The 26,650-nt window shown below is 48.9% G+C and overlaps 2 protein-coding genes across 2 annotated transcripts; both read right to left on the minus strand.

The window, feature by feature from the left end:
- Window positions 1-2,000: 2,000 nt before the first annotated feature.
- Window positions 2,001-2,900, minus strand: LOC144179715 (uncharacterized). The gene has a single exon (XM_077708158.1). It carries the CDS (start codon window positions 2,898-2,900, stop codon window positions 2,001-2,003), a length of 900 nt encoding a protein of 299 aa, XP_077564284.1.
- Window positions 2,901-7,198: 4,298 nt separating this feature from the next.
- On the minus strand, window positions 7,199-25,903 carry Boca (LDLR chaperone boca). Its single transcript, XM_077706431.1, has 5 exons — window positions 25,548-25,903; window positions 25,327-25,480; window positions 25,055-25,136; window positions 22,452-22,596; window positions 7,199-7,425 (listed from the first exon to the last, which is right to left on the minus strand). Exons 1-5 carry the CDS (start codon window positions 25,698-25,700, stop codon window positions 7,393-7,395), a joined length of 567 nt encoding a protein of 188 aa, XP_077562557.1. The 5' UTR covers window positions 25,701-25,903; the 3' UTR covers window positions 7,199-7,392.
- Window positions 25,904-26,650: the final 747 nt, after the last annotated feature.

The following is a 26,650-nucleotide window of genomic DNA, read 5'->3' on the forward strand; positions in this document are numbered from 1 at the left end:
CATATTGGGGCGGGATACTTGTTTGAGAATGGCTGAATGATTGATTCGGTCGAAAGCACTCTGTAGGTCTAGGCCCAGAACCGCTCGGTTGTCTAGGGAGTGAGTTGTCTGGTCAATTACTTCTTGCTTGAGTAGCAGCATTGCGTCTTGTGGGCTTAGCTTTGCTCGGAAACCCAGGATCGTATTTGGGTATAGCTCCTCGTCCTCAAGGTATGATTGCCACCGCTTGAGCAGTACATGCTTTAGGACTTTGCCCACGCAGGCTGTGAGTGAGATTGGACGTAAATTGTCGATGTGGGGGGGCTTACCCGGCTTGGGGATGAGCACCGTTTTCGCCTCCTTCCAGCGCTTGGGTAACCGGCCGCAGCGCCAGCACTCGTAGAATCGTGTGAGGGCGGAAATGGCCGCGTCGTTCAGGTTGCGAAGTGCTTTATTCGTCGTTTTGTCAGGCCCTGCCGCCGATCTGCAGTTGATCGTCTGTAGCACCGCCCTAACCTCCTATTCCTCAATGTCTCTGTCGAGATGGGTGTTGACCGCTCCCGTGTAGTTCGGAAGAGGTTCAGGGGGGGTAGAGGACGGCAGGTATCTTTCGTTCAGACGTCGGCGGACTTCTGACTCGCCAAGTTCCTGCTGGGCTTTGTGTAGGGTGCGGGCAAGGATGTGGCGTTGCGTCCCCTTGGCTTTAGTTTCGTCAAGTGGCGGTGTAGCTGCCAGGTGCGACTCTTATGTATCTGCCCATCGGCTTCTTGGCAAACCGCATGCCACTGTTGGCGGCAGAGGACGACGCAGTGCTTCTCTATCTCTCGATGGAGCAGTGCCACTTTCTTGCGAAGCTTTCGGTTGTTGCGTTGTTTCCTCCATCTGTTCTGTATGGAGTTCCTTGCTTCAAGGAGATGCGCGAGTCGGCTGTCGGCTTCGGGCGGCGGCCCGGATCATATTTGTAAATGTTAGGCGGACGCTAGACACATCGCCAACACTTCTTGATGACGTGATGCGCACGCTTTCTTCGATGTCAGGCGTTCGTTACACAGCATAGCAGAAGGAGCAATTGGATTGGAGAAACGTTTATTGCGCCTGCAGTAAAGCGCGCACGCGCGCTTAGGACGTGGCCTACGTCGTCGTCTTGGCGGGTGCTCTGCGAGGATCCTCGCTCGCCGTTGCCGGCTCGCGAGGTTCCTGCCTATAGCAAGCGCCTCGATGACCTGCTGGACGGCCTGGAGTTGCGTTTCTTGGTGGTCACTCCACATTGCTTCCTCAAGCTGCGGCGGTATACGTCCTGAATTAGCTTCGCTTGGATGTTTGGAGCAGTCCGAGAGCATGTGCTCGAATGTGGCCGTCTCCCTGCGGCACACTCTGCACTTGTCGTCGGGGGGTGATTCCGGGTACATCCGGTGCAGTAGCGCCGGGCTCGGAAGCGTCCTCGTTTGCAACTGCCTGAACAGCACGGCCTGTGACCTGCTCAGCCCTTTGCAGGGCGGCGGGAGAAGTCTACGGGCCAGCCGAAGGGCCTTGGTCAACTCGTTGTAGCTGGTCATTCGGTCTTTGGCGCTGAACCACAGCGGGAGGCCGTTGCACTGGGCGCGGTCGGTTAGTCCTCGCGCTCGGGCGTGTGCCGTTTCGTTGTGGTTGGCATTCTTCTCCGACGCTGCGCCTGCGTGCGCCGGGAACCACTTGATACGAATCCTCTTGTCGCGGTCTGCCTGTCGGATCAGAATTCCTGCCGCCGTTGAGGCAATTCTTCCTTTCGCGTAGTTTCTCACCGCCTGTCTGGAATCGCTGAGGATCGTGTGGCATTCTTGGTCTACGATGGCCAGGGCGATGGCTATTTCTTCCGCTTCCTCGACTTGCTTGCTTGACGTGCTAGCGGATGCCCGCAAGTTGCCTTCGCAGTCGACCACGGCAATCGCGAAGCCGTTGCGGCCAGCATATTCGGCTGCGTCCACGTATCTGGCGCCGGGGTCTTTCGCGTGCAGGTCCGTTAGTGTTTTGGCTCTAGCGCGTCATCTGCCTTCGTTGAAGTCCGGGTGCATGTTCCTCGGCAAGGGGTGTACCCGTACGTTCCGCCGTACGTGGTCGGGAACGGGGCGTTTTGGTCCCTGTTGTTCGTGATAACTGATGCCTAGTTTGCACAGGATCTTTCTGCCGGCCTTGGTCGACGACAGTCGTTCCAACTGAGCGGATCTTTGCGCTTCGGCGATCTCGTTGAGCGTGTTGTGCATGCCCAGCTGGAGGAGACGCTTCGTGTTGGTAGTTTCGGGTAGACCGAGGGCTGTCTTGTAGGCCCTCCGGATTAGGATGTCCAGCTTGTTCTTTTCGCTTTTCATCCACTTGTGGAAGGCTGCCACGTACGCTATGTGGCAAAGTACGAAGGAGTGTATGAGTCTGGTGAGGTTATCCTCCTTCATGCCTCCCTTCTTGTTAGTAACGCGCTTGAGCAGTCTTGTCGCGTTCGCCGCCTTTCCCGTGATGCGGGTGACGGTGCCTCCGTTCCTACCGAGTGCTTCGATCGTCATCCCTAGGACTCGGATCTCGCTGACCTTCGGTATTGTGTTGCCGTCTCTGGTTCGGATTTTGATCTTTTCGTGCTCGATTTGCTGCTTGATTCTGTGCGTTTTGTTCGGTCGGTAGATCAGGAGCTCGGACTTGGTGGGGGAGCAACGCAGTCCCGTGCCTTCCAAGCTTTCTTCGATCGCGTCGACAGCCGTCTGCAGTGTGGATTCTATGTGGGCATCGCTGCCGCCGTCCACCCACAGCGTGATGTCGTCCGCGTATATCGTGTGGTTCAGTCCTTCGAGCTGGCATAGTCTTTTGGCAACTTGTATCATAACGAGGTTGAAGAGCATGGGTGAGATGACGGAGCCTTGGGGGGTTCCCTGACTACCTAATGTCTTCTCATCCATCTTCAGGTCGCCAGCTCTGAGCTCTGCCGTTCTACCGCTGAGGAAGACCTTAATATATTCGTACGACCTTTCACCTAAGTTTAGATTGGATACCTGCGAAAGGATGGCCGAGTGCGTGACTTTATCAAAGGCACTCTGCAGGTCAAGCCCGAGGACGGCTTTGGTGTCCCTGGTTTCGACGTCGATGACTTGATGTTTGATTTGGATCATGGCGTCCTGCGTGCTCAGGTGTTGGCGGAAGCCGATGATCGTCTCGGGATAGAGGTCTTCGTTTTCGAGAAACTCTTGCCATCGGTTGAGTACGACGTGTTCCAGGACCTTGCCCACGCAGGACGTGAGCGAGATCGGGCGGAGGTTGTCCGTGCTCAGTGGCTTCCCGGGTTTTGGTATGAGAATTGTCTTGGCCCTTTTCCACTGCTTCGGCAGGGTACCGCTCCTCCAGCATTTGTTGTAATACGCCGTGAGGTTCTCGATGGAGTGGTCATTGAGATTTTTTAGGGCCTTGTTTGTGATGAGGTCCGGCCCAGGTGCCGAACGGCTGTTCAGGTTCAATTTCTATATCCCTGTCCAGACGCACGTTGGGTCGGCCGCGGTATGGACCGTGGTCGACCGACGGTGTCGTCGGGACGTATTTGTCTTCGAGCTTCTTTCGCAGGGTGGCAGCTCCTGTCTCCGTAGTCTCTCGATGCAGAAGTTTGGCGAGACGGTCTCTTTGGTGGGACTTGGTTTTGGTCTCGTCAAGTAGCTGTTTGAGTAAATTCAATGCCTTGCCGTTGTGTAGCTGGCCGTCAGCCGCATTGCATAGCTCGTTCCACTGCTGGCTGCAGAGCGTGCGACAGTGCTCTTCGATCGTGCGGTTGAGCTCGGCCACTTTTTTGCGGAGCCTTCTGTTAAGCCTCTGCCTTTTCCATCTGCTTTGTATGGATTTCTAAAGGTGTCCGAAGCGGCGAGGTGAGGGGTCCAAGATGCATGGGTCGCGTGGCGGCCTGGTTCATACTTGCAAAGTTATGCAGGCGTTAGACACATCTCCAACACTTATCGATGACGCGATGCACACGCGTCTGATGTGAATAACGCTACAAACCGCTTGTTTCTAGCTGTCTTCTTCCCAAACGTACACACACGCCAACCGCACTTTGATGTTTGTCGCCTTATTGGCTACCCAACGAAGACCATTGAATGGAATTGGCTTGACTTCGTTGCAGTCTTTCCGGCTTAGATTTCTTGCTCTTCTTGCAACTCTGCTTCTTGCGGCCTCGCAGGCGCAGCACTTTTAGCGTTCTTAGCTCCCATCAGGGATACGAGTGCAATAGCTTTTCCTTCACGGTAACAGCCAGAGTTACTGAATATATCCAGTAACTCTGGGTAACAGCAGCGTCAGACGTCGATGTGGATTGTGATCCAAAAGAAATCATACAACGGATCATTTTGGGATCATTCGCAATTCATTGTGATCCAAAATAAGCTCTAGTATGGACCATTGAGGGATCATTTATAATATCTAATCCTGTGGATGCCCCGTGAACGCCCAGTATGGGATCCAAGACGTTTGGACTATTTGAGGACGTCCTCAGGACGTTTTGCGTTATCTGGGGAGCGTCTCTGTTTCCTTCACTTGCTTTTTAACTGCCCCGGAAGCCGGGCGCTGCGAAAACGGAAGCCGGTTTCGCAGCGCCCCCTGTGCAGCGCAGGAGCCCTATGGCGAAAGGGGGCCAGGGGCCCTATTCTCGACTGCACAAATTGCCGGCAACTCGCCATTTTTCCGGCAATTTGCCGGAAGTCTTTTTTGATTGGCTTTCAATTTTGGGCACGTGCTTCCGGTTGACAAAGCGGTTGTGTGTGCTGTCGTCATTTTGACGTTTTATGACGTTTACAGGCACCAGTTCTAAAGTTTGCCTTATTTCTCTTTACTGAAAGCGCATAATTCTTGGCCGGCAATGAAAAACCAGACAAAAAGCACTAGACATGACAACGTAGGCCTGTCTTTGCTATTCAACGACAATACAACAATAGTGCTTGTAATACACACCCCACTGTGATTGGCTGAGTAGGCGTGACGTAATTGACGTAATTTAAACAGTTGGCGGGAACGATTACGTCATGCATTGGCAACTTCAGCCTGCGTAAAAGTGACGTAATGCTACGTAACAGCTTGAAAATGGCGGCTGTTTTTGTCGCAAAATACAACCAAAATAGGGCAAAAAATTGCCCCGGCTTATGGCGCCGCGAAATGTGCGGCAATTTGCAGCAGGCGCAGTTTCGCATGCGCGCTGTTTAAAACATGTTTCCTACCGAAACAAATTATAGTTTCAACTGCTTCCAAGTCAGCGATCATGGAGCATACAAATAACGTGCAGTATTTTGCTTTCATGTTTGGCAATAAAATAAAAATTATTTGTTTGGCGTAACCGCAACATAAGAGGGCAGTACAAGCCTCTCCATGACAGAGAACCCAATGCATGGCATTTGTCCATACTCGTCCTAGTAAGCTGTTGGGTCACATGATCGAACTTAAGAAAAAAATAACAAAGAAAAGTGACTATTTGGTTCATTACAGCGCTGATTGAAGTCGAGCTTGACGAATGAGTGAATCGGCGACATCGGTGCGCTCCGCGGTTATCAGGCGTAGCGGCGGTGGCGGCAGGGAAGGTGATAACGCAACAAAGCTTGCATTGAAGCAGAGAGCCCAGCTATGTTACTAAAAGCGATTGACAGAAATAAATAGATACGGTAAAAATATTGTGTGATGTTCTTTAGCTCGACATCAGCCTTTCCATGGAGGAAAAGAAAGTTTTCTTCCTCCATGCGCCTTTCGCTCGCTTTTGGATCAACGTTACTCGATCGCCTTGTGGTGTTGACGCCAAATTTGACCTCGAGAAATGTGTTTTTCTTGTCAGCCTCAGCTACCGTCTTCATTTCTATAGTACATGCCAAGTGTTTTTATATCATTCTTGCGAAATATTTGATACCTTGATTGCGATCTTTATGAGTCACTCGTCAAATTACACTGCATGTCGTCTAGCTATATGTGCAGCACGTCACTGATTGCTTACGTCGTGCTTACGCAAAAAAACATGGGCGAATTTCCGGCAATTTGTGCAGTCGAGAATAGGGCCCCAGGGCATTTTTTTTAATCTCCTTGGGTAAAGCGAGCTCCGACTCCGAGACCGTACGAATCGTGAGCGCTGACATGATACAATTCCCATGGTTGCCAGATCAATTGTATTCAGCCTTCTAAAAAGTTGTTCCGTACTTATTTAACTAAAACATTGAACTGAAGCAAAATAGTTACAAATACTTGCCTCAGTAATTAAAACTAGCTCTATAAAAACTTTTAGTAGAATTAAGCTCTAATTAGCGAACAAAGAGTAAGTGCGTAGTTTAGTTTTGGTTTCGATTTTTTTTAGGTGTGCTAGGAAGTGGCGAGGCCCTTGCGCCTGACTTGCGCAGTGTGTGTTTGCAGCATTTGCAGTCTCCAGCTCAGATCTGCGTGCGCACAAAATGTGTACTACTGGTGCAACTCGCATGCACGCGCTGAGCAAGTGCATCCCCGGGCGCTTGCGGAGGCTGTCATTCGTTTCACGTTGAGCACCCTATCTATTGCCCCTGAACTGGCGCCAAAACAGCGATTCCGATCTGACTGGCTTCCCCACATTGTGTGTCGCGCAGCGAAGCCTAAACTAAGAAAAAGATCCGACGAACGGGGCTACGAAAACGGCAACGAGAGTGTTATCGCTGACAATGTGCAAATACTAATGCGGCGTTGGACAAGAATTCCTACAAGGTGACATGTAAGCGACAAGCGAGAACCGACAGTGCATATCACGAGTCAGAGAAGGCCGCAAAGTGCCTTCGGCGCCAACTTGGAAGAGTTCAAGTGTGCATACACCAGCTTCCAGAGAGACTTCTTGATGTCGAGTTGCAATTTGCGTGGCAGACTGATGTCCGATAACGACATGACCACAGGTGTAAAAGTCCAACGCGCACTCATTGGACTCCATCCCTGATAACCAGTAATGCCATATAAATTTCATGCAACCAACTCATGTAGAAACACTAAACATGATCCAATTTTGAAGCAGATGTGCTAATTATGCTAGACAACATAGGCCAGTACAGCAAAGGGAAAAGACGTTGCATAGCGAAGTTTACCTTTAAAAAAACTGTCAAACAGCATGGTACATTTTCACGTGCCTACTAAAAGGTGATAACCCCACAAACTATATCAAATTCTTTTTTGCCTATTGCTGCAGCTTTCTTTATATCAGCTGTAAAGAACCACCAATGAAAACGACTCATTTATTATAAATTATGCAGATTTTATTCCCAATGTTCATAACGAGAAATGCTTTTTAAACACGTTTTCTAAAGGAATGTAACAAAATAAACGTGCTTTACCAGGGTGCACATATGAACAAAAAAAGTGATTTTGTTGACTAGCTTGTGACGTCGAAAAGAAGAGACTGCACATGTCGCGTCACAGCAGCAGTGGTCAGAGCTCGTCGGTTGCTTTCTGGCTGCCACCCTGCAGTGGAAAGTATAACACCATGCTCAAATCTCAACACTTCATCTTGTGAGTCGACAAATCAGGGCCCATTTCTCAATTGAAGGAATTGGTAAGAATGTAGGGTATGACAACAGGCGATGAGTGAATTTACACATGTGCGAACAAATCCACCCCACCTCAAGCCACTCTCCTAATTTGAGCAGCAGATGTCTCAATTACTCCTTTGAGAAGGCAAATCATGATTCCACTCTTCAATGTGGCAGGCAACAGATAACTTTTACCCTCATAAGGGCTGTGATTATCCCTTTGTAACATGGCATGTAGAATTGTACACGCGACCGTTAAGAGCATTCTCGTCATCATCCCCACGTGAACTTCTCAGCTAGCATTCGCATCTCCCGCTTTAAGGCTGAGCGGTTGAAGTCGGGTTCAAGAACACCTACTGAGCGGTTCAAGAACACCTACTTGACACGCCAAATACTCGGTGCGCCAAGTAGGTGTTCTTGGTTTTAAGTTTTCTATCTAGTTAATTGTTTATTGAAGCAAAACTGAAGCTATCACCTTAAAATATAAAGGCTACAGATCGCAATAATGTTCACCTAAATATATGAGGGCTACAGATCACAATAATGTGTAAATGTTTTCTACTGGAGCAATGGTTAGGAAACTGGTCACATTTACGATATCGTGTTAATGATTAGGACACGACCTAATTTATTGACTACTTATGAGATCGAGTGTTTAAATTTTGGTTATCAAAAGCATACACAGGCAGTTTCAAATTTTTCTAATGGCTACATCCTAATGTGTCACAAAGGGTTATGGGGAGGGAGGTCATGAAATAGATATGGACACATCTTGATGATGATGATGGTTGGATTTTTTTGGCGCAAGGCCAACTGGGGCAAAGAGCGCCAAACAAAAGTATACAACAGAAAACAGTGGCTACTAAAACGTTGTAGGGACGCAGCCCCTACGTGCGCCCGCGGAGGGTGATTACACTGCTGTGAGAGCCGGTCGAACACCGATAGTGGCGTCAGTGCGTCATGTGCCCGTGCGCGCGTGTGTGATGAACAGTGAGCCACAACGAACACGTGTAGTGCAACAGAACCTGGAGCATGCGCACAACCAACAGAGTGGCTTAAAGGCGGCGCTCACAGTAGCAGTTGGACAGTGCGCACCGGGGGACACGCGAGAGCAGCTGCGGCCGCGGGCGGCCGCGAGCCACGATCATGACGCCCAGACAGCGAGAAGCAACCAGCGTCCGCGGCGGACGCTCTTCACCCTACGTCGGCACAAGGGACTGAAGACGTCGTCGTGAGTGTTCAGCACCATGCTGTAACTTTCTGGACAAGCAGTGCTTCAACCGCCGCAAGGTTTTCTTTACGCGCTTTCCGTGCTTGCTTACTGTACTCTTTTTACATTGCCTCCTAACTTGCTTTGTTTGTTTTTTCCTGCCTTGGTTTTCCCGGAATAAACCGGTGATTCGTTCTCATGCGGATCGGTGTTACTTCGTCGGGCGGGTTCGGGCTCGCGAACCCTTTACGCTCGAAGGGGGATCCTTCAACGTGTAAGCCAGAATAACAGTAAAATCAATTAAAAGCAATGGTGATGGCTGGTGTATAGGGCCAGTGTTGATTACGCATGATAGGATATGAGGTTTAAAAAAAGTTAACATCAGACAAATATTTAAAAACGCGTAGCACAGAAACCATGGCATTGCCACCCCCAAAAACAAGGAAGGGTGTAGCGGAATGTGTTGTCTGTAAAGTTCCTTGAAGTGTCTGTGTCTTGTTGTGTCGAGTGCCTTGCATGTGATTAAGATGTGGACTACGCATAGGTCCTCCCCACACCTGCTACACATGGGTCTTGGAGAGTCAGTGAGCAGGTGTGAGTGTTTTACATGTGTATGGCCTATCCGCAACCTAGCTAAGGTAACTTCAATGTATCTGTTGTGTGAGTCAGTAGTGTATGATCCCAAGTGTGGTTTTACTGCGTGTAACTTGTCTGTCTGTTCACTCCAGTGTGTTTGCCATGTGTTGCGAAGTTGGTGTCTAATGTGTGGCTTCATGTCTGTGTACGGCACTGTTGCTATGTCCACAGTATTCAAGAGTGTAGCAGCAGTGGCCACTTTATCTGCCGTTTCATTCCCGGCTATTCCACAGTGGCCAGGAACCCAACATATTGTTATTTCAAGACTTGAGGCGTATGCCGACATAAGGGCCTTAAAAACAAGATTGATTACATAATTTTTTGAGCATTTTCTAGACAAAAGTGCACGTACAACACTAAAAGAATCTGTAAACACTATAGACTTTGAAATTTGATGTTGAACGATGTGATGCAAAACAAGAAAAATGCTGTGTGCTTCAGCCGTAAAAATGCTGTTGTGGGAGTTCATTCTTTTACACACATTGAAGTTCGGCCCATGTGCAGCACAAGACACAGCCGTAGCTGTCTTTGATGCATCGCAGTAATACCCTGCACACTGATGCTTCTCCTGCAGGAAGAGGAAATGCTGCATAATGGCTACCCTTGGTGCCCTGTTTTTATCGAAATGCAGGGAGGACAAGTCACAACAAACAGCCTAGAGTTGCCACGGTGCAATAAAATCAGTGATGGGTGTCTTGTGGATGTGTGAAAATGACACCGCTAGCTCACAAGCTTCTGCTCTCACTCTGAGAGGGAACGGCATGGAAATAGATGGACGGTTTACAAAGAGCTGCTGTGAGGATGCATCATGAATGGTTGAATTAAACGGATTATTTGTCATAGACATTATTTTAGAGGCATACAAAAAGTTAGTGTACGTCCTCTGGTAATACAGGGACCATTTGTGACACTCTGCATAGAGGCTTTCAACGGGGCTAGTGTGAAAGGAGCCACAGGCAAAATGAAGCCCCAAATGCAGCACTGGGTCAAGCATTTTTAGCGCCGTCTTCGTCGCGGACCCATACACGACACTGCCATAATCCAAGCGAGATCCTACCACTGCAGTATAAATGCGCAGGAGGAGCTGCTTGTCAGCACCTTAGGATTGGTGTGACAGGACTTTAAAAATGTTCATTGTTTTTAGGCATTTCTGTTTTAACTGCTTCAAGTGAGGGATAAATGTAAGTTTACTATCGAATATTAAGCCCAAAAACTTCTGTTCCCCTCTGACAGGAATTACTACACCATTAATAGAGATATCAGGGTCCGCATGAATCCAGCGCTTCCAGGAGAACACAACACAAGTACTTTTTACAGGGTTCAGTTTAAAACCGTTTGTGTCCGCCCATCCAGCTAGTTTGTTCACCCCAAGCTGGACTTGGCGTTCACAAATTGAGAAGTTACAAGACTTAAACGATATTTGGGCGTCATCTACATATACAGAACAGGAAATGGTTGGTGGCAATGTTTTTCGGAGCGAGTTCATCTTAATGAATAGTGTGCAGCTCAAGACAGCGCCTTGAGGAACGCCATTTTCCTACACATATACATTGGAAAGTGCACTACCAACCCTCACTCGAAAGGTTCTTTCCGACAATTAGCTAGCGAGGGCAGTCAGCATGTTGCCGGAGACACCAAACGACTTGAGGTCACTCAAGATGCCGTACCGCCAGGCCATGTCATAGGCCTTTTCCATATCAAAGAAGACTGTTATGCAAAACTGATTATAGATGAAGGCATCTTTTACATACAATTCCAATGCGTAACCAGTTGATCGTTGGTGGATCTCCCAGCCCTGAAACCAGCCTGGCAGCTGTCGAGAAGACCATTGTACTCTAAGTACACGAGTCTCCTATTGATCATCTTCTCGAGCAGCTTACACAGGCAGCTTGTCAGGACGATGGGACGATAACTTGAGGGAGAGGAAGGGTCCTTCCCCTCTTTCAAAAAGGCAACTACGATGGCCTCCCTCCAAGACCCTGGAAGGCACCCCGAAAGAAATATTTTGTTGTAGAGGTGAAGGAGGGTTTCAAGTGTCTATGCGTGTAAGTGTTGTATCTTGGTGTATGTAATGTTGTCTGCGCCTGGAGCTGAAGGTTTACAAGTACTGAGTGCGATCTTCAGCTCATGAAGTGAGAAGGGGGTGTTATAAGATGAAGTCGACTTATTACTATCTCGCAAGGACTTCTTCTCACAGGATGTTTTGTGTTTTATGAAAGTGTTGGTGTAGTGTGCTGAACTGGACGTGTTGGAAGTGTTGTGCGAGTGCGTTAGCCTGGTCTTCCAGTGTGTCCCCTGTTGTACTAACCAGGGGCAGGCTGTGTGCCTGTTGTCCTTTTAGTTTTCGTATTCGTGTCCAGACTTTGTGTGTGTCTGTGTATGAATTGATGGAAGTGAGGAAGGTGCGCCAACTGTCCCTTTTCGCCTCACGACGCACTCGCTTCCCAAGAACCTTGGCCCGTTTAAAAGAAATGAGATTATCTGACGTGGGGTACTGGTGAAGAACACCCCACGCCTTGTTCTGGGCCTCTCGCGCACGCCTACGGTCCTCATTCCACCAGGGCCTCCTTGGGTTGCACAGGGCACCGGAGGCCTGGGGAATGGACTTTTCGGCGGCGGCGGCGAGGCTGTGTGCCGTGATGAGTTGGGTGGCTTCTTCAATGTGTAGGTGTGTTATGGATGTGTGGTGTAGTTTGGATGTTTCTGTAAATGTACTCCAGTTCGCTCTAGCTTCATTGAACCTGTTATGGGAAGGTGAACTGTTCGGGCCTTTACCTATGTATATTAATGGGGTTGGGAATTGGTCACTACCATATGGGTTAGTGCCAACATCCCATTCAAGAGATGGAAAGAGTACTGCAGAACCAATAGCCAAGTCGAGGTGTGAATAAGTGTTGTGTCCTATATTATGGTATGTAGGCTTGTTTTTATTGAATAGGCATGCTCCCGAAGGTGTTAGATATTTTTCGATAAGGTGACCTCGGGCATCCGTGCGAGCAGGGCCCCAAAGAGAGTTATGTGCGTTGAGGTCGCCTAAAAGAATGAAAGGTGCGGGTAGCTAATCTACAAGGCCCTCAAAATCTGAGCTCGAGAGCTGGAAATCAGGAGGGATGTGAACGGAGCATAGTGTTATTACCCTATTCAAAATTATGGTACGAATGGCAACAGCCTCAAGGACGGTCTGTAACTGGATAGAGTGACACGCCAAGGACTTTCGGGCAATGATGGCCATACCTTCCGGAAGATGTACCACCGCCATCCCTGTCCTTCCTAAATACCAGGTAAGTATTCAAAAAATTTGTATGTTTATAATTTAAATGTGTTTATTTTAGACATAGGACACTTGGCTGATTGGAGTGCAGTATCTCGTACACATCGTCAAGATTTTTAAGGCCTCTACACTTCCATTGAATTATGTTTTCTCTTCCCATTATTTAGTGTGAGAGCTACTGGAGTGTGTATGTTTATGTGTCGTCTTTCGGGGCTGTGACTCTAGGATTGGGCTTTTTGGGCCTTTCTGCAGGCTTGGAAGTCGGAGGCCGCTCCTTGCGCTGCGTTGCAGGCAGGAACGGCCTGGCATCCATCTCCTCGTCAGATGTCAAAGAGGCGCCCATGGACCGGGCCCCCCGTACTTGTCCCCCACTCAGGGATTCTTCGTTTGACCCGCCACCGCCGAGGGCGCCAGAGGTGGCACGGGCGGTGCAGTGGCAGTGGGAGCCGATGCGGGGCTCTCGGTGTCCATCCCCTCGGCACCCTCCAACGTACTGGAGGAAGGGGATTCAGGGGCGGAAGCGGCACCAGTCCCAACAGAGGCGGTTGACACCACAACCGCTGCTGCCTTAGCAAGTGGCGTGGTGATGGGTTGGGCTGCCTGAAGCAACCCAGTGGGGGGCGGGGGAGGGACCAGGTCAGACTCGCTGAACTGGGTCCCTGTGGAAGCCAGACGCCACCCCACCCACCGGCGAGCTGCGTCGGCGTACCTCCCCAGGGGGAAAGAGGCAAACCTCTTCCACGCCTCTGGGAAGGTGATGTTCTCAGTGACCTTGATGTTGATTATCTTTTTTCCATTTGAAATTTTTCGCACTTACGGGAGTACGCTGCATGCGGCCCCCCGCAGTTCACCCAAGAGAGGGTGTCGAATGGGCAGTTGTCGCTCGGATGATCGTGTGCCGCGCATTTTGCACAGGTCGTTCGGCCACGGCAAGGAGTTGGTTCCATGCCCGAACCGCTGGCACTTAAAGCAGCGGCGCGGGTTTGGAATGTATGGCCGGATGGGGCACCGGATAAAGCCTGCATTTATATGTTGTGGAAGTACTGCGCAGTTAAGAGTCAAGATGATGTGCTTGGTGGGAATCTCCTTGTCGTCTCTGCGGATGGTGATGCGTCTCACGGCAGTGACGCCCTGATCCTTCAAGCCCGCAAGGAGATCCGCATCCGTTTCGTTCAGAAGATCTGTCTCGGATATCACACCCTGCGAGCTGTTGAGACTCCACTCCGATGGGGTGTGACCCTGATGTCTAGATCAGCCAGTCTAGTCTGAGCTAGAAGCTTTGTGGACTGCTGCTTGTCGTTTACCTCGATGAGGAGTTCACCAGTCCTTTGTTTTATGACCTTATACGATTTTCCTATTACGGCTTCAAGATATTTTGCGATCAAGAAGACTGACTGCGATGCAAGATGGTGGGCTGAATTGAGGGATTCCATCACAAGAAATCGAGAAAAATTATCCGGTTCAGAAAAGGTTACAGATGGCAACGGGAAAAAAGATACTTCGATGCGGCCCCTTTTCAGGGACCGATCACGTTTGGGGAGGGGTTTTAGAAAATACCATATGGCATAGTATAAATGCAGGGAGACGGGGGTACTTTCTTTGTCAGCATTACCCTGATAGCTGAAGAGGTCCCGGAGCTCCCTGCCTGGTAAACAGACAGGGAGCCCATCCGCCGGAGCTTGACCTGGGCTCCGACGGCCACCTTTTGTGGTTTCTGCCCTTCACCTTACAACTCGTAGCCACGGTAGATTACAGCAAGAGTATGGGGGCTCGGGGTTCACGGTGTCGCCAACACAGTCACCAAGATTGCTCAAGGTGCCCCGTGCGGGGTATGGACACATCTTGTTTGGCTCAGAGCTATCACATTCTACAACATAAAATTATACTTACTACAGTCAAAACTTGACCTAATGAAACCCGATCTTACAAATTTCCTGATAAAACAAACAAATTCGGATTCCCCACAGGTGCATTTACGGATCAATGCTTTGATGAACTTTAACTAACGAAATACATTCAGCACCATCTCCGATTTACTAAAGTATTTCGAGAAACACACATTTAAAAAAGGAGCAATTTTGCGTTTCGTCAGAACACCACAATGATTATTGCGCCACGTCAGAAAAGACAAAAACGAGGCCTCTAGTTTTGTTTTCACAGAGCTCCATGAGATAAACTCAGCAGTTCCGTGGCCACAGACCATGGTGTCCCGGCCAGCACACTTTCCACAATCTTGAAGGGACAGGACGCCATCATCCATGCCACTTTATCTAGAATGGCGTCGAAGAAAATAACCTCAAGACCACCCCGCATGAGAAGTTGGGGGAAGCCCTGTTTACACAGTCCAAGGATTTGAGAGCCAAGAACGTTCCGCTAAGCGGGAAAAATGGTAAAACAAAAATGTGCTGTGTTTCGTGCATCTGCTGGGGTGCGAAAACTCCCCGGCTGGCTTATTATTTTCACCGAGGACTTTTAGTGCATTGCTAAATTATTGACAGGCAAGTGCCAGCGCCGCTGCAATCGCGATATCATGGTAGCTGCTGAGATGTGCCTCCCTTTAGACATCAAATCTATGGAATCAACTGCTTCTAATGTGGCAGTCCTGATATTACAAAGTTCTCAATTTAACGAAAGATTTCGCAGTTCCTGGTGTCTTAGTTAGATTGGGTTTTACCTATACACTTCACTCCATGGTACAAGATAGGGAAGCTGAACGCAGTCCAATATTCAAAGCCGCAGGATAAATGAGAATGGCACACACAAAATTAAAAAGAAAAGAATATTAAGAGCACCATAATGAATGGCGCACTGCATTAACAGTGTTGATTTGATGCACTCAAGCTTGCCAGGAAAGCGTATGGACCATCAGGCATGCAGTAAAGGCAGGCTGTGTGATAGCTATCTTAGATTCTGTCATGCAAACTAAACAGTACAGAATGCGCCTATCCCATACAAGAGTCTTTTTATAATGCGTGCTCATTGAAAATACAGCTTAGTATATTTACCTACACAAGTTCTTGTTAAAAACTCCCAAGCATTTCCCCGAGGGGGAACATGGTTAAGTGCGAATGCACGGGGTGATGCTATGAGGGGGAGTAAAGTTAAAATCCGTTGGCATTCGCCCGTGAGCGCGCGCGAGCCGACCCACGGAGGTCTGGCAGTTTATCGCTGCATATATAGGGGGGTACGCCGCGCCGAGCGCGCCGAGCCAGGTGGCTGAGAGAGGAGGCGAGCGCAAGGGGAGAGGGACAGCGGCGCACGGCAGCTGCAGCCGAGCGATGGGGAGAGGAGAGAGTGTGACGTCACGGTGGAGAGAGAGGCGCGCGGCAGCTGCTGGGGAGAGGAGGCGCGCTGTGACGTCATACCATGACGTCACGGCGCGAGGAGCGGTGCGGGGAGCGGCGCGCACCCGCGCAGCCACGGCGAGGAGGCGGAGCGAGCGCGGTCACGTGGTGAAGTGACGTCACCGCGCCGTTGCTACCGACGCTCCTCTCCGCTTCACGCCGTTGCTAGGGAGAGGAGGACTGCAGACGCCGCCGCCGCCGCCGCCGGCGGCGGCGGTGGAAGGTTTGGGGTCGCTTATAAAGTACATTCGCACTTAAAAAACCAGCCTGGGCCTTAGAAAGATTGATTGCGAGGTTTAACGTGCCGACGCATCACAGGCGATGAGGCGCGCCGTAGTGGAGGGCTCTGGATTAATTTAGACCACCTGCAGGTGATCTAACGAGCACTGAAAACTCGAACAGACACGCGTTTTCACTTTTCGCCTCCATCGAAAAAGCGGCCACCGCAGACGATTGATTGATTGATTGATTGATTGTGGGGTTTAACGCGCCAACGCAACGCAGGCGATGAGGCGCGCCGTAGTGGAGGGCTCCGGATTAATTTTGACCACCTGGGGATCTTTATCGTGCGCCGAAATCTCGTACACACGGGCGTTTCTGCTTTTCGCCTCCATCAGAAAAGCGGCCGCCGCGGCCGGGAATCGAACCCGCGACCTCGTGCTCAGCAGCGCAACGCCTTAGCCACTGAGCCACCGCAGACGGGAATCGAAGCAGTGTCCTTGGGCTCAGAAGCCCAACGCCATAGCCACTGAGCCACCGCGGCTGGTTGCGCCTTAAAGGGACACTGAAGTGATATGTAAACATTGCGGGATTACTTGCGCAAATTGTAGTCCGGAGTCCCCAGACCATGTTTCGACCACCCTGGGCGCGTTTACGCGATTTTATTTAGTAGAAAAATTAATTCGAAAATGCTGTCCTCCTCTCTTTACGCTCGCCCATTCTCTGCGGCGTTTTCGTGTGACGTCGAGAGGAGCCGAGCTCGCAATTGGCTGCGCTACTGCACGGCTCCCCTGCCTTCAGACAGTCAGTCGGCCCAGCGTTTCGTCCGCCGGCCGCCGACGGGTCGTCGCAATTCGTTCGCTCAGTTGAAACGAAGCCAGGACACGTTTGTGAATGGTAGAATCTGCCTTTCTTTACTTGGTTAGTTTGTACACTGTATCTAGCTCCAAGTCAAGGTCGCTTCACACAAGCGCTGCACAAGCGCACATGCGACGCTTCGCTGACTGGTACGCCAGTAGGAAAATATAAGGCCTCTTGAAGGCGGGAGAAGAGTCAGCGAAGTCAATATAGGTACTAAGGAAATAAAATCAACTGATATTTTTACCGTACAGCGTAAAACTAGGGTGCGGGAAGCACTTTTTTGAGCTGGGCGAACAAGCACAGCGGTCAGCAGCACGACTATGCATCTGCGAACGCTTTTCCGTCTACGAAATGCAATTGCTAGACGTGAGCTATTGTGGAAACTCGGGCGACGCTTACTGCACGAGCGCAATACAACAAATAGTCACCTAAGCTGCTTGAAATGCCAAAACTAAATAAAAGTGTAAACTGGTTGTACAATATATACCTTATATTACCAAAGCCAGCGGAGCCCGCTCCGTGGCCGAGTGGCTTGGGGGGCTGGATATGCCACCGCAAGTATTTTGCAAGTCAGGAGTTCGAATCCCCGCGGGTACGTGCTTTCTTTTTCTGTAAGTTAACTTTTTCGTTTTCCGCCGATGTTTTCTATATTGAGTTCACCTTTTTTTGGGCCGCAACGTTCATGGCTCCACGAACTAGTTTACAAAACGCGCGCAGGCTGGCACTGGCGCGCTAGCGAGTTCTCGTTGGCGTGCTGCTGCCATAAGCACCGACTGCTTGCAGGCAGTGGGCACAGGCCAGAATGAACAGACCCTTGGCCTGGTGCGAACACGCTTTTTACGATACAGGCATGAGGGAGGCAAGCTCCAAGTATGGGGGAAAAGCGCATGACATTTGGGCGTCTGCGGGTACGCGGAGGGCGTTCATGCACTGCGTAGGTTTCGGCTAGTGAATGCTACGATTCCAAGCCGTCCTAGGAGGCTTATCTTTATGCACTTTTTCAGCTGACAACATGGCAGAAGTGCGGTACGATGATTACTGAGTTATTGAGAATGCCCATCCAACAACGCCAACGGTTGTGTTTTACAGAACCGAAACCGAAACCGCAACTTGTTTGATTGCTCACCTTGGGCATCGTCCAATCACGGTGCCCGCTCCTCCTAACGTCACAGCTTTAGTTGGTGCGGCCGCCGCAAACCGCGCATGGTAGTTTTTCTTCTTTCACGCTTTGTAAAATAATTACCGATTTGTCAATCGTAAAAACGATGAAAAGTGTGCTAATTTGAGCCAGTCTACGCAGTGCAAGCAAAAACGGGAGCTTGACAAATTCACTTCAGTGTCCCTTTAAAAAGCAACATACTAGCTTTTCTCGGGTGTCCTGCTTGTGTGGCTACTATTTCTGTTCCTGAAGATGAACATTTGACCACAGCCGTCACAATCTGATCTGATTTTGAGCTTTATTATCGGCTCCTTTCCTGCGCGTGGAACTTTATTTTTGGCAAGAGTGCGTTTTTGCGCGGCGGTTATACCTGTCACTCTGGCTACGTGTATCACTCCGTGAACGCGCCAGCGTTCAATCGCCCCTCGCCGGGCCACACGTGTGAAGTGACGTCACGAGTTTTTGACAAGAGTTGGAGGTACACGGCTATGTCACTTGTTTTCCCTCTCATGGAGTGATGTCACACTGATGTCCATTTGCTGCGCACCTATCCGCGTCCTGTTTCAGCGGCGCAATAAATCGGATCAAATTGAAGTATGTTCCATGCGTCGCAGGCCACTCATATTTCAGCCAGGGTAGTCTGTTGAGTAAAGGAAGCGAACTGTGTAATAATATTAACACCAAAACCTGGTGTCAGTACCCCTTTAAAAAGGTAACTACACACGCTCGCTTGCGCGCTCACAATGCCGTGCGCCACCTCATGACTGCCACAGACAAGGCGCAAGGTGAAATGCGTTGAGTTTCCCATGGTCTGGAGATGCTAGTTATTTGGGCACATGCCAGAATCTACTTAACTCTTCCGTTACCGCGGAAAATTGACCAATTTTGAAGGGTATAACAAAACATTTTTTTGTGCTATACATATTGGTTAGGCACACATTGCAGTGACCTACAATGCAGATTATTCCACGCGCTTTCCAACGACATTAGTTTTAATAATGTTTTCCTAAATAATGATGCCGAAAAAAATTATCGAATTCGAAATTTTTGTCCACGCGTCGAAGAAAAAAGAAAAAAGTAAGTTGTGTATAATAAACCACCTGTAGTAGAAAAAATTTAGAATATACATTTTGTAGGTAGACATTTCAAAGACCCGTCCTAGAAAAAAAAATTGACTTGCGCAGTACAATTTGTCAGATATAAAAGAAAATGTTAGCCCACGTGGTGCCCGTGCCATGTGGTGAAGCCGAACCTCTATTTCAAGTTTTGCTATTTTGGATAGCTCTCTAGAAGAAATCTGGTGGTTTGACATTATTAAAGGCCCAAATTAGCCTCCACGTGATGTAAAAACACCTTTTCAATGATTATGACCGGCACAATATTGAAGGCAAGCAAGCGATGTGAAAAAATCCGCTTGGAGTTGAGAACCAAACTCTTTGATGCTTGTTGACGTTCTGATGAGACTTTCATTTGCGGTTTATTATCATGTTCTGACTCACTATGGTAGCCCTGCTTGCAGGAATAAGGTACGATGCGCTAGAATCATGCCCAGCAAGCTTTCACCAAGCTGCCGTCGGGCTGTGAAGAGAGTTCAGCACTATGAGCCTACTACATTGCAGCGCCACCTAACAATTTTGAAAAGAAACAAATACAAGGCTGTTGGAGACTTTGTCAGAATAGACAGTACTACTAAGAAGCGACACTAGACCTCCTGAAATACTCTCATATGAAAACGAAACTGGCCGGTGAACAGCTGGCGATGTTCAAGGCCGATTGGAAGCGTTCTCCTCGTCTGAACTGATACCCGACGACTTGGTGTTATCGTTTCACTTTCAGTGGAAGCTCTTATCAGAGAAGGAAGGCGTAGATAAAGTGGAAGCGCGAGCGGCATGCTTGTTTTGAGGAGCAGTAGCGGGCAACGGAGGCGCCATGGCAAATGAGCTTGTAGTTGGGTAACTGCGTAGTAGCGCCAAATATGAACTTTGCAATGCGAAAACGAAACCGAAACTGCTGGAAACTGGTTGAAAATGTCAGGCACACTTGCTAGACATGCGGGGAACCATCGGAAATAAGCTTTGGGAGAATAAAGCTGCCCTTTGTCCGAACCAAAGATCATTATTGAATAGCTGGGGCCATTTTCAAGTAATTATCACCTCTCAACGCTGTCAGATTACAAAGCTGACCCTATTATTTGGTATTTGACTTGCCAGGAGCCTTTTGACAAAAAAAATATTATGGTAATGCAGCCTAACCACGACCGGCATCCTTTTTTCTGAAGTGCAGCAGCCACGCCCCTTTCCTCAAAAACACGCGCACCTCAGCTCGCAAAAAATGCCGCCAAAAATCTCAATGTCGCCGGAGCAGGAAAATTTAAACTGATTCTAAAAGGGCAGTGCCTAGACTAATCACTGGCTGCATTAGGTGTACGAGAAACGACTACAACATGTCGAAATAGGCAATATAAATCATCGATCACCGGTGATCGATTTGAATAGGCATGGTAACGAAAGAGTTAAGACCTTTCCACATGACTGACCGAGTCCGTGGTCCGATCGGTCACGTAATGCGACGATTGATTTGATTGATTGATTGTAGGGTTTAACGCGCCGACGCAACGCAGGCGATGAGGCGCGCCGTAGTGGAGAGCTCCGGATTAATTTTGACCACCTGGGGATCTTCAACGTGCGGCGAAATATCGCACACACGGGCGTTTTTGCTTTTCGCCTCCATCAGAAAAGCGGCCGCCGCGGCCGGGAATCGAACCCGCGACCTCGTGCTCAGCACGTGATGCGACGTCACGGTCCACCACGGTCCAATCCAGAGCACAGCACATCCACACGGCGGGCCAGCTGAGTGGACCACGAATGGCCAACCATCTGAACTCTCAAACAACATGTTGAAACGCACAACAACGACAACATGTTGAAACGCCCAAACCTGCACGCAATATGTTTCATCCCCACGATAACAGCCACCCGCATGCATGCCCGGCAGGCGCGCTCACGCAGACTGCGGCGTCGTTCGCATGAAGGCGATGCGACGAGTGGCGACGACGGGGTGACCAGGGCTGCCAATACAGCTTGTCACTGCCTGCTGGAGCAGAACTCTTCCCATAAATAAAGTTCCACATGCGTGAAACAATGAGATAATGATGGCTAGCATCGCACTAGTAAGAGTCATACAAGTCGTTAGTAAAAGTGCAGATTAAGTATGCATCGCGATTGTAAGCCTAGCCTGCTGCCTACACAACCGGGGGTGATTGACAGGCTCCTTTAAGCGCTTCGAAGCGGCCACGCTGCCCACGCCGTTTTCAAGTGGCCTACAGACTCGGCTCCGCCCACGCGATGCAGGTGTTGCAAGACCACGCTGCTTGATATCGTGGACTGCCATTGAAACTGCGGACCGAAAAGCCTCAGCGAAGTGTTGGACTGTGAGAGCCGTGGTCGTGCATGGTCCAACAACGGTTTGCGCGAACTGGTGACGTCCTATCACGTGACGTGCAACCGCGGTCCAAAAGAGCGATCTAGTCCGTCGTGGGGATTAGCCGGGACCAACTAGAGACACCGCTACACCCAACTCTGTTCTAGAGCCACGGCAGGCGCGGTCAAAGCAGCTGCAACTGGTATCATTGTCCCTGCCTCTGATTTCACTTCAGTCTCCTCGTCATTAACCCGCATAGTTAGTGCATAAGCCACAAAGGTTAACACTTGCACAGGAGCAACAGACACTACTGAGGAATAGAGACGCACACACGATCAGGCTTTGACAGCTTTGGCTTGCCAGTTCGGTCACCATGTGTGCTCAGTGACGCATTGAATCTGCAGTGTTTCTGTAAAAAAAACTAGTAATAAAGGTAATGTTGCTCTGCTGTAAGATGCAAAGCAGACGGTTATGTGTACTATTACAATAATAGTGCTGAGCACTGCCAATAGCATGCTATTTTAGTAGCACGGTCGGACCATTTCAACAAGCCGGTCCCGCCAAGGGCGGAGCAGCATGCGCTTGCACGCGTCCATGTGATTGGTTGCCCCCTCTGGCTTCGCAATGTGCGAGCACCTACACACGTGAGCGCGCGTGGAATTGAGCGCACAAGCGTGTGCGTGTGGTTACCGCTGGTTACGAACCATTTGGGAAAGAGAAAAACCTTTTATGAAAAATTGAAAAGAAAACATTACGAAAAATAATTGTTTTCCTTACCACCACATACAAAGGCACAACAATGTTGACAGGTAGCAAGGCATCATTTCATTAGCCATACCTTTGTGCTGTGTTTGCCATGATACTCCTTATTCTCTATCGATATCGTCTCAAGCCGCTCCTGTTCAATCAGGAAATCTTTCGCTTCCCATGCCTGAGCGCCGTCCTTGAATGAGAAAATGGCCCGATTGTCTCCAATGAGGAACCTGTAATATGAGAACAGGAGCACAAGTAAGCATATCAGACTACTGTTATATTTTATTTTCCTCAGAATGAACTAAGTGGCAAGTGGTTACCATGGGTGCAACTGAGTGCTAAGCTATGCATAAGAAAGCATTGCCTCCTGCACCTTCAGGGTGGGTTTTTATGAAATTAGAAATGGTTAGTTTCTGGCTTACGATGAGGGCATCTCATCACGGGTGATTTGCCACTTGCTGAATGACTTCTGCCGAACAGAGATCAAAGGGTCCTCATTTAGAACATAGATGGCAGAAGCCGTCTTGTTTTTCGCACTTTCACTAATTAAGAGTTTACACACTACCTATATGGTTTTGACATTGCCCTCTTTGTACGAGATTTCCCATGATTTCATACAGACACCTTAGTACACTATTGCTATTCAAACCATTGTTTATCCAGGATCGAAGTGTGCAACACATAATGGTAAATAAACAGTTATTCTTTGACGTTCACCACTTCCAAAGTTATTTTTGCCCTTTAGACATGTACTAGTGCGACATTACATGACAAAAAATGAGCAATTTCAGAACCATTTTTGTTTAAAAGAATGAACCATTGGGGTTCACGGCCGATAAAGCTGAATAAATAATCTTGAAGGAGTGCCTGTTTTAATCTGCTATGACAAATGTAATCCCAGCGGTTGGTTGCCGCAATTAGTGAATGCAACATGTGCATGAGAAAAGTCATGACACAAGGCAAATGTCCAAAGTTGTTAGAGAATATATCTAGGTGGCATGAGAGCCCTGACACATTGATACGGTACAAGTGTACCTTGTGTGCAAAGATGGAGTGAAGCCCCTGTAAGTGAGAAATTAAAGCACAACGAATTTGACTGCTAGGATTAAGCCCACATTAAACAAAACAGAAGCAAAGCTGAGACTCTGAGAGCTGCATTCCAATCAGCTTAGTGTGAGGTGACATGATGAAGGCAACCCGGCAGTCCAGTTGCCAGAATGTAGTTAAAGGCCAACTGAACTCAAATTTCGGCTCGACCAAATTTATTTTTAATGGGTAGTAAGTACCACCAAATCAGCTGGGACACAAGCGGTAGCCCCGTGAAACGCCTTGTTAATCAGTCAGAAGTGTTTAAAACAGCTCCGTTGCAGACCATGGTGCACCTGCCGGCGGATCGCGTAAACAGCCATGACACGCCTATGACGCTCCTTCCGTCCAAGGCTGTTTCTTCTGGCCAGCCATGCAGCTAGAGAACCAGTCGAGCTCTGCTGCAAACGCTTCACCCATTTGCTGCCCCGCATGCGTACAGCCTGCGCGCAGGCTTCCTCCCGAGGTGCTGACCATCCGGCCGTTCACTGGACGGCTGCAACGTCATTTTAATGGCCACACTCTCCTTGATTTCGGTTTCAATTGATTGATTGTAGGGTTTAACGTGCCGACGCAACGCAGGCGATGAGGCGCGCCGTAGTGGAGGGCTCCGGATTAATTTTTGACCACCTGGGGATCTTTAACGTGCGCCGAAATCTCGTACACACGGGCGTTTTTGCTTTTCGCCTCCATCAGAAAAGTAGCCGCCGCGGCCGGGAATCGAACCCGCGACCTCGTGCTCGATTTCGGTTTCAAAACCGCCAATTTTTGCTGACTGCTTGTGGCGTCCACGCGCGCTGTTGTATTTGGAATCTTGCTTTCTTTTTCAGCAGACTATATGGAAATAGTGTTTTCAAGTCTAAATTTTCAGTGCAGTTGGCCTTTATGCCTACAAGACAAAATGACATCACAAGAGAAAAACTGGTGAACAGAAAAAAAAAAAGAGGTCGTTTAATATTCTCACCTGCAAATGAAAAAAAAAAAGGCCTTTTTACTAGAAATACCAGAGCTCAACCATCAACAAAATGACGAGTTAAATTCAAAGCCATATTGATTTGTGCATATGTTACAATGGGTAACAATGACTCCAGGAATTTTCTTTTCAACAATTCTCTGAGCATCCTCAGGTTCTGTCGTAAAACAAGTAGTCTTCCAGACGTTCGCCTTTTATTCTCATCATACAGCCAACCCTAATAATAGCAAGGCCTGACATTCTAGTTAACGATTGCCAATGTAACTGAAGTAAGCTGTATTCCAAGCTCAGCGACGCTGAAATGAAATAATGCTTGACCATCTCTACGAAGAACAAAAATGAGACTACATGCTTAAGTCGGCGAACTGGCACAACTTTACACAGCTTTCCTACAGCTGCAGATTTCGAGCTCCAGAACGTAGCACGTGTCTTTTGATTGCCTCAACGTGCTTGATCACATCAATGAGTTTAGCTTCATTTTCAACTTGTTGCCTGTGCTGTCTTGGTCTTAGACTGACACTGAAAGGTGTTTTTTTTTTTTTTTTGAAATTACCACATAGCTTCTCTTTAAGCTTTTGACTGCCCTAGCCACAATTATCAAAGCTAGCAAAATAAAAAGAAATGCTCACCTGTCCACACCGATATGATTATTCATTAAGCTCGTTTGCCATATAGCCGTTATCTCCTCAGTTTCCTCCTTCGTTGGGTTTCCTGAGGAGCAAAATGGCACGTGCATTAGTCCAGACATGAACACAATTGTAACAGTTCGTACAAGCATTGAAAAAGTATCCGAGAAAAAGTACCCCAGGTGTTACGTGGTCAGTAATCTGGCTGGAATTAGCTACAACTAGTCAATAACCCCGAAATCCAATGCTGTACGCGATAGCCGTCAAATGCTCACCTGACACAGTGACAAACGTCATGAGCATCCTACCCTTCTTGGACGCTTTCAGAATACTTTCCGGGTCTGAAGGGTCGAACTTCTTCAAGTCAATTTTGGGGGCGGGTCGCATGTACTCCGGTAGTTCATCCGGCTCAAGCGGCTCGTCATCCTCCTAAGAAGCAAACAAGCAAAAGCGTTTCAGCGCGTGCTCGTAACCACGTCTCGAAGGTGCCGCTCACCTCCCACTGTTCGTACAGTCTTTCCAAGTCGGCATCGTTGAAGTCACGCACGTCCTTTTTGGCCCAGTCTGGCTTCTCGCCTTCCTTAGATTTCTTCGCTCGGCATATCAGTAACAATGCCCCGAGAACGAAAGTTATTAAAACGTACCGCATAGTGATTTATATTCGTTGCACGCCTCAGGCTACAATCGCTACAATTTCTCAAACTTTCCTGACGTCATCCTTGGAGTTCAAATCTGCGACCGCATCAACCACAGTGCCGACGTACGGATAAAATGAAAAACACGGACGGATAAACCGGTTCACCACCAGCGCCTCCTCTAATTTTCTTTTGCCTGCAGTTCACCGTCGGTTTCGCACACCGCCACTGCCCTTTGCAACCGCGCGGGGGAGCCACGTAAACAGTGGGCCTTCTTGACGGACGGTCCGCAGGCAGTCCGAGGACTGCCCTAGGACCAGAAGTTTTATAAAACTGTATGGTAAAATTGAGCGCCGAATTGCGCCTCGGGCAGTCCGCGGACGATCCGGGACTGATAATCAAGGAGGCCCAGTGTGGCGCGAAGCATGGTAGCGGCGCAGCTGAGCTGCTTGAGCAGACGACAAGCGCGCGCGCTGGCCTATTTTTCCCGTTCACTGACGTCTGCGTGCAATTTTCTGTAAGCGATTCTAAGGATCACTGAGATGACCTATTTTTGTGTCCCTCTGTGCAAATCAGGCGAAAATAAAGAATTAGTGCCCTCCCACTCTGTGAACAAGGATTACCTGCGAAGCTTGACGAAGTCCACGGAGCGCACAAAACACGTTTTTTTTTTGTGATTTGAGATAGATCGTGTCAACCTTCGCCTGCCCGTGCGAGGCTGCTCTCGCACTGGTAGGCTTGAACCACAGCTGACTCCCTCCATGTCAGCCTTTGCCTGCTGCAACTGCGGGGGAGTTAGCCAAAAGGAAGACGAACAAAAAGCCACGCGAGTTAACCAAGAGTAATCCAAAGCCAAGAAAGCTATCCTGCAGATAGAAACCAGTGTTCTGTAAATAGCTTGCTGAGATGTTCAAATAAATTTGTTGCGTGAACGCGTTTTCACAACGTTTTTTTTTTTTTTTTT

The sequence above is a fragment of the Haemaphysalis longicornis genome, unplaced genomic scaffold, assembly GCF_048455015.1.
Source record: "Haemaphysalis longicornis isolate Haplotype H1 unplaced genomic scaffold, Haemaphysalis longicornis Haplotype H1 scaffold_4, whole genome shotgun sequence".
Lineage (NCBI taxonomy): Eukaryota > Metazoa > Arthropoda > Arachnida > Ixodida > Ixodidae > Haemaphysalis > Haemaphysalis longicornis.